Source organism: Megalops cyprinoides, chromosome 1 (assembly GCF_013368585.1).
Source record: "Megalops cyprinoides isolate fMegCyp1 chromosome 1, fMegCyp1.pri, whole genome shotgun sequence".
Lineage (NCBI taxonomy): Eukaryota > Metazoa > Chordata > Actinopteri > Elopiformes > Megalopidae > Megalops > Megalops cyprinoides.
Genome location: NC_050583.1, coordinates 70,502,189 through 70,514,422, shown reverse-complemented (window position 1 = coordinate 70,514,422; position 12,234 = coordinate 70,502,189). Strand labels below are relative to the sequence as shown.

At 39.1% G+C, this 12,234-nt stretch overlaps 1 protein-coding gene across 1 annotated transcript in view; it reads right to left on the bottom strand.

The window, feature by feature from the left end:
* The window catches only part of cwc25 (CWC25 spliceosome associated protein homolog), a 43,400-nt gene that overhangs the window by 28,276 nt on the left and 2,890 nt on the right, over nt 1–12,234 (bottom strand). Inside the window, exons 2-4 of the mRNA XM_036534466.1 lie at nt 8,352–8,524; nt 7,760–7,996; nt 4,414–4,483 (exon numbers count right to left, since the gene is read on the bottom strand). Coding sequence (XP_036390359.1) covers nt 4,414–4,483; nt 7,760–7,996; nt 8,352–8,524 — 480 coding nt within the window. The remainder of the gene's footprint in view (nt 1–4,413; nt 4,484–7,759; nt 7,997–8,351; nt 8,525–12,234) is intronic.

Genomic DNA, 12,234 nt, shown 5'->3' with positions numbered 1-12,234 from the left:
ATGATCGCATTGTTAACATATGTTTTCACTCTTTATCTTTAGTAGCCATGTGTTTCTATCTACCACATGGAAACAGCATAGTGCTGTTGCTGCGATATCAACATCGAATAGATATGAACGGCGTTTTTTCCCTTGAAGTATTCCCCAGAAGCATTTCACATGGCCTCGGAAAACTGGAGGTGTGCTCCAGCAACAGCTATGATTAAAGGGAAAAAAAATACAGGACGAAACCTAGCGCCTTAACAACCCTTTCGCACATAACTTATTTTTTATGCTATGTAGCGCGCGTGTTACCTTACATGGTTCGTTGTGTTTTCATTAGCGTTATTAGGCTTCTCAGTTTTCAGTTAGCATTTGCTGTATTTTTTAGAGTTAAATCGCTGTTTCCTCAAAGCTGAAATTAGCTACAATTTCTCCAATCTAGTGTTTTAATCGTGCCAGTTTTAGCATATGCGCTAAACGGCTAATCACACCGGTGTGACCATATGTACGAAAGGGTTAAGTGGCACTGAAATGAGGGACTGAAATCTGTGTTGCGATTCGGTCCGGTAGATACCGGACGTATAGGAACTGGTGCCATTTTGGCACCGGGTTTTGGTAACCAATCCTAACACCAGGTCCTATAAATACCAATTTTGCGGTCTTTATTATTGTAGCGTGTTATCGGCAATCACAGAGTGAGAGCGAGCCATTGAAAAATCTAATGAAAGATGAATCTATGGTTTCCTATCATGGAAGAATTTTTTTTAGGCAGTACATTCCGACGAAGCGCCATTGTTTTGGAATGAAAACATTTGTCTTTGCTGATGCAAAAACCGACTACACGTACCTGTGGGATTTTTACACTGGAGGAGCCTATCAGTTCAATAGGGCTGTGGGCATAGGCCATTCAGCCGTTACCAATCTCCTAAGAAATGCTGGACTGCTGGAGAAGGGTCATGTTGTTTACATGGACAATTTTTTCTCATTACCTGAACTGTTTCGGAGCCTTCATAAGGCAAACACAGGGGCATGTGGAACAGTACGCTGAAACCGGCATAGAGGAATGCCTCCCGAGCTGAAGACCCTGCAGCTAAAGCCAACAGACCCACCTGTCTTTTTTGAGAGTGGCTCACTGCTAGCCATGTCATTTCATGACACAGGAGTTGTCACTGTTTTGTCAACAGAGCATGACACCACAATTATATCTAAAAGAGTAACATATAAGGGGCCCACTGTTTTTAAGACTGTGAGAAAACCACTTTGTGTGGAAGATTACAATATTTACATGGGTAGTGTGGACAGAGCAGACCAGCTCTGCACCTACTATGAATATGGACACCACAGTGTGAAGCAGTACCACTGGTTCTACCACCAAGAAAGAAGAAGTGAAAGAAGTGGCCTTAGTGAATGCTTCTATTGTGTACCAGGAGTCTGGCGAACCCGTTGGATGCTGTGGATTTTAGGAAGAAAGTGGTGGAGGGGCTTTTGCAGAGAGGGAGATCCAGGGATGTGCAGGTGCCATAACGTGACATGGCAGTAGTACCTGAATGCCTGGTGGGACAACACTTCTTGGAGCAGAGCTAAGCATCTAAGCCAGACGGCAAAGTCTACTCTTCTAGGAAGAGGACCAGTGACAGGAAGAATGGGACGTCTTTCTTCTGCAAGACCTGCCCAGACAAACCTGCCCTGTGCCCCACTACATGCTTTGAGCTTTGAGCCACACCAAGATTGTCTACAAACAGTGATTGGTGAGTTTTCACTCTTTCCATTTATTTTGGTTTGAAAGTTAATGTTTTCTGTACTGGATAGTGATATATTGAATAGTAAGGTAATCTCTACAGTAAGAACATTTTCTTTGTCCATCCTCCCTCTTTAGATTGCTGTCCCTCGCCTCTCCAACTGTCTTCCGGTCAATTCAGTCATCTGCGAGGGAAAGCGTGAAGTCTGCAGGCATTTGCGTGTGCGTCATACCGGGACATGCGTGCGCGTACACACACACGCACGCACACGCACTCTCTCTCATTCTCAATTTCTCTCTCTCTCACACACACACACACATATATACACACACAAAATAGGTTGACTGTTGATGTTGTTAATGACATTTATAATAGCTAATTTTTCAATCAAATGTGTTTTTTTTTCAGCCAATATGTATTAAGTCATGTTTTGCTTGGGTATCAAATACTTATTTCACTCAATGACATGTAAATCAATTTATAACTTTTATGCAATGTGTTTTTTTCTGGATTTTTGGTTGATATTCTGTCTCTCTCCATTAAAATGAACCTACCATAAAAATTAGAGACTGTTCATTTCTTTGTAAGTGAGCAAACTTACAAAATCAGCAGTGAATAAAATAATTACTTTCCCCACTGTATGTTATTTATGTTATTATGTTTATATTCATACCATTGACACTTTTTACAACTGACAATTACCTGACTGTTCACACAGTGCTAACTTAATAGCACTTGGACGTAGGGGTGGGAGGTATAAACGATATAGAAAGTACATCGGTATGAATTTGCCCTACAGTATGGATTATGACTATACCGTGCTAACCGGTAGAGCCCACACAGATCTAGGTGTAACTTCATTGAAAAGACAGGATACTAAGCTTTATCTACATACAAAAATCTTTGCTGACCTGACAGAGATTAATCTTTTCTGAAGCATTAAAACATTATTGTCTGTATAGCCTACGGGACACTGTGAGTTTGCGCTACTGTCAGACATGCAGCCATTCTCTCCCACTCGCTCACACACACACACAAAGCAGTAGCCTAACCTCACAAAATGTAGCCTACATACAACGACGTGATAAAACCCTTCAAAACCCTTATGTCCAACTATAATGACCACCCATTAAAAGTCTATCTACATGTTAGTTTCTTTTAATAATAACGTGTTATTCTCTTTCCATTACATATTGAATTATGCTATGCATTGTGTGTGCTACCAGTTGATTATATTGTATAATGAAGACGGATAGGACGTCCTCACAGATGCTAGGGATGAGGGGAAATTAGTGTGCGCATGCAGATGAACATGGCATTTGGGCTCACAATTCATAGCTGCTGGAATAAACTTGGATTATTCTTGGTCGGAAGATGTGGGTGGTTGCAAAAGGATTGCTTTTTTCTCGTTCGTCGGAGTGGTGAGATTGCAGGTTGCTCCTTTTTGAACCGTGGCTTCTTGCTCCTTCTTCGTTACAAACTTTGACTTTGCTTGCAATCTTGATTAACTTTATTCATATCTGAACTATTTCTATTACTTGCTGGACATTAAGACTCATTAAGACGTAATCTGGGGTTTTGGGTTATATATATATAACCGACATCCAATTAGATTGTATGCCTATACAAATCAGCAACCTATCACCTGGTAGCGTGATTCCTAAATCCCGTAATCCCCATCCCCTCGCCTTTTTTTCCCCTTCGGATCTACACTGATCTCATACATGGCCTCTCTGGAATCCAACTGAAGGAAATCTGTCGTAGCGACGGAGAACTTTTACCCCTGAGTCAGTTTTTATTTTCACTTTGTGCAGCTTGACTTTATTGTATTTCATGAAAGTTTTTTTTCCAGAGATGGAAGTTACTTGAGAAAAGGTTTTGTATTTTTTTCTATTTATTATTGCAATTTTGCACAATAAATGTTCTTAAAATACCTCTGTACTATGTGAAATATGTCCTAGTAATACAGTTAAGAGTACAGTAATTGCTGCCATGCAGTTGCCAAACTAGTGCTGTACCCCTTCAGAAGCATTTATATTGAAATTTTAAGAAAAACGAATATAATAATAACCTGGATATATACCGTTACCATCCGTGCTTCAAATTATACTGTGATATAAATTTTAGGCCATGCTGCCCAGCCCTAATTGGATGGTACTTATATTTTCTATCTGATGAGTTAATCATTGTGCCAGTGCTTTTTAAGCCATCTGTAATGAAAGAATAATATTTTCAAGCACAGTAAATAAATATTTGTAATGATTTGACTTATGTGTAGTCCCCTTCTTCATCTTGTTAGTCGTTGTTGGAAATACCTTTTATAAATGAGATATCCTTTTTCGGCTATTTTACATCACGTAATACTGGAATAATGTGGCTAGAACTGGAGATACATGTCTCTTCATACATGTGGTTTTGCATATTGAAGTTGTTAGACTTGCAGAAAGATAAATACACTGTTTTATTAGAAGTTGTCTTATTTCTAAGGTTAATTTTCTCACTTAGAATGTTGGCGGCCATATTGGCTTGGCACTGTAGGGGGTCACTGTTCCAGAACCCTCTGGCAGTTACTGTGTTGAGTGAGTGTAGCACTGGAAATCAGTATGTAATACCTAAGATCAAAAACAACTGTCCTTGACAATGGGAAAGTTACACTCCACACACTTCTCAGCATTCGTTGTTCATATCTTACCATGTCCTTAATTTTCTTCATTTTCACAGGGTTGGTCAAAACCTCCTTTTTCTTTTCCTCCTCACGCTTCCTGTAATTGTTGCAGAAAAAAAGGATAAAACATAAGACCAGTAACGTGAAATGAAAGAACAGGAGAAAGGAAAACTGTCAAACAGGTGAGAGGAAAAAAAAACATTTAAAAGCACAAACACATGCTAGGGGTGTAATGAAATATCATGAAACAATATATCACAATACAAAAACGGCAATATGCATTGTAGAACTAACAAATGGTTTGCAATATCTGCAGATATCAGTTTCTTCTAATTATGCTACTAATCTCTGAATACATCAAAAAGCATGGTTTTAATTACAGCAGAGGGTGCAAAACATGTTTAGCCATACTTTATGGCGTGTACTAGAAAGCTCAGAATGTGGGTATCTGCTTTCAGAAGCTGAGTTTTGTTTATTTTAGAAATCCTTATAACAAGAGATTCGATAATTTACACTTAAAAACAGGGCTGGGCGGTATAGCCATCTTGATATATCGAATAGCTATTTTTATCGCAATAACAGCTATCCCCGGTATGTGGCGTTCGGTTTCTTCCTGTATCGTTTTCCCTTTAGTCATACCTGATGCGGGAGCACACCTCCAAAGTTCAGCGAAATGCTTCCAGGGCAGAAAAATATCACTTGTATCTATATGTTGGTTAACTTATTAGCTTAGCACACAGCATGTGTTTTCACTCTTTATCTTTGTAGCCATATGTTTCTGTCTACCACATGGAAGCAGCACAGTGCTGTTGCTGTGATATCAACATTGAATAGATACGAGCAGTGGCGGCAGGTGAGCTGGAAAGAGGGGAACCCTGCACACTACCTTTAAATCTATCATTACTTTCAACCTGTTCCCCTTTCTCCTCCTTGATTAACAATAAAACAAATAATTCACAGAATAATCGACACCAATTGCGTAATTAGAATAAATGATTATGCTCGTGAAACACCGGAGATTGTCTGAAATTTGTGTGCTATTGCGAAAGCTACAGCACGAGATTGTTTAATCAATAAGGATTGATCAAGGAGGAGAAAGGGGAACAGGTGGAAAGTAATGATACATTTAAAGGTAGTGTGTGGGCTTCCCCTGTTTCCAGCTCACCCGCTGTCACTGGATACGAGTGGTGTTTTTTTCCCTTGGAAGCATTTCACATGGCCTCGGAAAACTGGAGGTGTGCTCCCTTATCAGATATGACCAAAGCGAAAACAATACGGGAAGAAACCTAACACCGCATACCAGAGATAGCTGTTATTGCGCTAAAAATAGCTATTCGAAATACGGCGATGGCTATATCGCCTAGCCCTACTTAAAACAATACATTTTATTTGTAACTTTGACAAGAAATTGCTAAAAAAAAAATGTTCATGCACAATTTATACCACAGGAATAAAACAAAGAATCCTGTTTAGTCATTATTTGTTTCCATTCAATTTTGGAAAAAATACCATGATTGTACTGAACCAATCACCCCAGTATCAGATATCATAAGGAATCATTATCTGAGCGTATCGTTACAACACTAATATAGAAACACTGGGTCAGCATTGCTTCGTGGGGTCTTTCATTTACTTTTTTCACTTGCAATGAAAGAAAGAAAAAGAAAAAGACTCATTGGGTTCCATTTTAAGGGCAGAAAATTTCTACCGAGATGCTACCATAATGTAAATATTGTGTGTATTTACACAATGCCCTCTTAATTTAGACCTCATAAAATAGAAATAAAAACATATAAACAGAAAATCTGTACATAAAATTGTATTGTCAATAAATCTTCCCCATGTTTCTACAATAACATTCATTTGTGAAAAATGACTGTATTCTTCAACACATCTCTGATAGTCCAATAATTTACTTTTCATTGAAAATATGTAGACTGAATGAAGCTTATACCAAAAACTGCAAATTACGTATTCAGTGAACACATAATTTAAAGCCATTTACCATAGCCAATAGAAATGAAAAGCTATGTTCTTCTGAAATTTCACTTTATACAAAATGACCTTGCTGATCCAGGTTAATGGTGGTTAATAAACAGAGGTGGCCAGGCAATGTTGCTGTGTGGACACTAATGCATAGTAATAATAATAATAATAATAATTGTAATATTACAATTTTTGCCATGGGTTTACTCAAAGTGAGCGTATGCTGGCTGAAACACCATGGCTTAACCAAATCACGCCTCATATAGTGTGAGGTGCTATGAGTGATGACTTCCCTTTCAAGGAACTTATGAGCTGTGAGTAGGTATCAACCAGAAATGATATTTTAATCAAGCCCTGTTCAGAACAGGATCCTCAACAAGAAAGATGGCACTGTCCCCTTCAACTGAAAACTTCAATTAACAACTACACTATATGGACAAAAGTATTCGGATGCCTGACCATTACACTGTAATGACATTGTATTCAAATACATATACTTCAATATGGAGTTGGTCCCCCTTTTGCAGCTATAACAGCTTCCACTCTGCTTGGAAGGCTTTCCACAAGATTTTGGAGTGTTTCTGTGGAAATTTGTGCCCATTCATTCTGCAGAGCATTTATGAGGTCAGGCACTGATGTTGGACGAGAAGGCCTGGCTCGCAATCTCCGTTCCAGTTCATCCCAAAGGTGCTCGATGGGGTTGAGGTCAGGGCTCTGTGCGGGCCAGTCAAGTTCTTCCACACAAAACTCATCAAACCATGTCTTCAACATCAACATCTTCAACAGCTTTGTGCACTGGGGCACAGTCATGTTGGAATAGAAAAGGGCCTTCCCCAAACTGTTGCAACAAAGTTGGAAGCATAGCATTGTCCAAAATGTCTTGGTATGCTGAAGCATTAAGGTTGCCCTTCACTGGAGATAAGGGGCCTAGCCCAAACCCTGAAAAACAGGTGTGGCCAAATACTTTTGTCCATATAGTGTATTTCCAGGCTAGCAAGAGAAGGTGAGCTGAAAGCCTAATGACATCTAATGAAATAGACCATCTGATGATGACAAAACACAAAAATATGGATTTGGTTTCAGTTTATGAATGTGCTGTATACGAAATGAATATTAAATGTCCTTGTAATAACAGAAAAGGCAGCTATTCCTGTAGGAATATACTGGTCATGCACGTAAAACAACAGTTGACAGTTGTTCCAACTTACAACTAGTCTGTAATTATTTTGCTGTATTCACCATCATTCTGTTTTTGCATTCATCATCATTTGCTTTATGACATACTATAATGTAATTGTATGCACTTAAGTTATTGGAAGAATATTAAACATCTCTCCAAGCAGTAACTACAGTAAACATCTCTCTAAGCACATAGAAAGTGACTGACCTAATGGCAAACAGTGGGTCCTCCCGGATTTTAGTGGCCAGGTCAAGCGTGGAAGCAGGTGAGGTTAGGTTAAAGATGGAACCCGGCAGCAGACCGGTCTGGGCAGACAATCCACTCTCTGACTCTTCATACTGCTGGGTAATTTGCTTGTCAATGGGGCGGCCCAACAGGTACTCCTCCCGAGACACCTGGCCCCCTGGCCCCTGGTACATCCAGTCCAAACGGTCATCCTTCTTTCTGAAGAGGAATACACAGCAGTCAGGGTAGATTGCCTTCAACACAGTGTATGACAGAGAGCACAGCATCAAAATACATGGGTGGAGAAATCAGCAGACAAGAAAGTGAAGTAAATTGAGAAATGGATACAGATATCAGAAAAAGAGATGCAGGGTGAAATAATGCTGATAAAAGGATCAGTCAGTAAGATATACAGTGTAAGAGAGACTGGTACCACAAGGAGACTGAGAGGCACTGAGTCATTACAGGAACAGAGGAAGGAATACTGGGCAAGGTGTTACTGTACAAAGACAGGTAACTGCCACTCAGTGAGAATGATATATGTACAATGTCCCCACCAAAAAAAAAAACATACTTCAGAGTCCCTGTCTCCTGTGCATATCTTGTGATCTCTTCTCGAGCTCTCTCCTCACGCAACTCCTTCTGCAGCTCTTCAATCTTCTTGCGCTCTGCCTCATGCCGCTGCTCTGCCTTCCACACACGCTCGATATTTTTCAATGTTTGTGGGTGCCAACTCTTCTTCAAGTTCTGAGTGAGAAAAAAAGACCTTTCAAGACTTTCATTAAGCTATGAACTGGAATACCCTCAATGACACAAATGTTGTTATTTTGGAAATTAATGCCCAGCAACCATTTTTCCTATATATAATCAATGCAGCATAAACATTAACACATATATGCATTTTGCTAGCTAGGAAGCATTATGGGACAGCTATCTTTAATCACGGATAAGTCATTAATTAGGGGTCCATACATCAAAGCTACAGTAACTGTACCAACATTTATTAGGGGTCCAAGCACCGAATATGCTGGATCCCTACTGTTTTTACTAGGGATGGGTCATGATTTTCGAATAGTCATTAAATTATAAAAAATCGAATAGTTTATGCGACTATCGTCTTGTCTTAAAAGATGTATTTTCCCAGTAATGCACATAAAAGCTGTTTGCCAACCGTTAAAGAACAAAAGAAGAGGATGAACGCATTACTAGAACGTTACGTGTTGTTCTTGTGTTTTGATGAGCCAAAGACAAATTTCCACCCTGGTGGACAATAAAGATATATTCTATTCTACTCTATCCCATTCTACTACCAGGCACAGTTCATTACACCCTGTGTTTTATAGGGGTTTTGGGTTTAACAGTTTAACCCTTTCGCCCCTATGGTCATACCGGTGTGATTTGCCATTTAGCTCGTATGCTAAAACCGGTGCAATTAGAACACTAGATTGGAAAAATTCTAGCTAATTTTAGCTTTGAGGAGACAGCGATTTAACTTTAAAAAATACAGCAAATGCTAACTGAAAACTATGAGATGCTTAATAATGCTAAGGAAAACATGACAAACCATGTAACATAATAAGCATGCTACATAGCGTAAAAATAAGTTACGTGCAAAAGGGTTAATCAGATTCTGTTGTGGCTCACTCAGACAAGCATTGCATCACTAAAGAACATGATATCAAAATACAAAGAGAGTTGTGAAACGTGTGAATGGGTCTGTGTGTGTGTGTGTGCGCGCGCATGCATACGGGGGGATCTCCGAAGAATGGTTGAATAGTTCCCAGTGAATATCAAATAGTATTTTTGCTTGAAATGTCCATCCCTAGTTTTTACTCCAATTATCAGAGGTGCGTGCAGTGAAGCAATTGGAATGCTATGGCAATTGTACAGATTTTTCACAGAATCACGGATAAGGGTTATTTTTTCTGCCACTTTTTCTAAAATGCAGCCCACTGACTTTGAAGATTCCTTCTCAGTTCATCGACAACTTAGCAGACTTGGAAGGTTTGCAGATGGCAATCTGAAGATGCCCAACACTCACCTATAGGTCACATAACTTGACTGCAAAATCAAACACAGCCACTTTTGTCATTACAAACAAAATGGATGTATTAGCCAAATCCATACTGGATTTTCCACCATTTTGAAAAATTAGCATCTTCTTATAAACAGTACTGTCTATTTGCATGAAACTTGGCATGCATGGTATTAACATAAATAAAGACCTACACTGTGAGGGAATAGTGGATAAGTTCAAAAACATGGTTGCTACAAGCCAATACATTTGCACCATAAGGACATATGGAGGGACCCACTGCCCCATCAGCCCAGACAGGACACCGGTGGAAATCATCAGTTGCGTCCATTTCCTGGGCCTACAGATCTTTGACGACCTAGCGTGGACCAACTACACAGAGGTCATGCTCAAGAAGGCACACCAAAGCCTCTACCGCTAATCACATTTACAAATAAATAAGCAAATCAGCTGTCATTCACTGTCAATCACTCTTAAATTTTGTGTGGACAGTGTTTGGGCCATACATGAGAAGTGTTGAACATATGGTCAGTAGCAGACACTCAATATTCACAATTTTAAATAGCTATTCAAAATTAGATACGTTGTGCACTGGGAGGGGGTTATTTAATTGAACAGTCTTTTGCCTGTTTTTGCCCTTAAGACTGGTGAAAATGATTTCACAACCATATGCTCATGCCATTAGATAGAGGTAAATATTATATATTATATATTTATTATATATATATTATATATAATAAAGCCCCTTTCAGACATGCACTGAAACCCTGAACTTATCTAGACATTACCCGGAGGAGCTGTATGTGAGAACAGTTGGACCGGACATTAAATGGACTTTACCCTGCCAGCTCGCTAGTACAAAGTCCGTATAATGTCCAACTGAGTGTGAATAGAGCAGGTCATTACCCGGAGAATTCACAGCGAGCGAGTGGGAGTGTTGATGACATTTCTATAGTGCGACTGGCGCGATAAGAATACAAACACCTCTACAAACTCTTTCGTTGATATTGCGGATACATCCAAATACATGTTATTTTGAGTCCAACGATCATTAAAGAGTTAGTTAGATATAGCTATACTGCCAAAACTTGTCTCTTATGATGATTAATAACGTTGGTTAGTAGTTTGTTATCTGGTTAGTAGCTAGCTAAGCTGTAGCTAGTCATAGTGATAGGTATAGTGAGGTGAACTGGTGACCTAACATTACATAGCAAACAACAAAAACTTACCTTCCTGTTATAATAAATGTATAATTAATAATAAATTATTAAGCTGAAGTGACCAGGAAAATTCACCATGTTTTTCCCCAAGTAGCCTACTTAACAAACATTATACAACTACTTTGATAGTAGGCCTAACTCAAACAGGAATCACTAATAAAGTAAGTTAAACATTGTTATTGCAACCTATGATGGGAGAGTAGAGTCTAAAAACAGCACTGTGAATTTAGGCTATGATGATCCGAAAGACAGCTTGTTTTGTTCGTTTATGTTTAATCTAATTCATGAACACGCATAAGGCAAACTGAATAATATTATTATTATTATGATTCGAGCTACAAGACACCAAACCAACACCAAATCGACCACTGGCGAGCTTGTACTGTTATAGTTTTAAAGATTTTTTTTTTTTTTTTTAAATCACTCAAAGTTTACCGCCATTATAAAGTAAAGGAGTGAACAGTGGGAGGATTTTACCTCCTGGCTTTGAACAATAGGCATTTTTACACAGCTGTATCTACTTTAACTATACTCTAGGGGCATATATTATACATCAAAACGTAGGACATATTGTGCAGATTCTCTCAAAACCATCAGTTCAGCACTCTGACAAACGGTTTTTGAGTTATGAGCCTAAATAGTCGCGGACTTCAGCCGGCGCTCTAAGTCAAGTGACCACATTGCTTCGTCTCACTGCGCAGAAGTGTCAGACACAGAGAGAGGAGGGATGGGCATTTATGCAGTTAACAGAAATAGGAAGGCAGACTACAACTCTAACAGTGATATTAAGAGCAGTAGTAATTCACACACACACACACATAATGCAAACATGCAACCATGCATTGCATTTTCCACATGAAATGCATACAAATCTAGTTTGTTGCAGGCCTTGCCAGTAGCACGTAGCCAGCCACCCTTTTTGTTAACATCCAGAAGTTTAGGTTCTTTTGTTGCTGTTTTTTTGGGAAAGAATTTCGCAATACAAAACGTCAAGTTACTCACACATACTGAGTACGCATTCTCTGTAAATCGGTTGTATCGTGCAGAAATAAGTCTGCCATTAAAATAGTTAATATCTAAATGGAGCCAACAGAAATCGACCTTTCTCAGATTTACAAACATTCAGACTACATATAGGTATGTGATAAAACTGATTTAGCTGGCTATACATCCGCCATTGACTGTGACGATGCAAAAGGAAT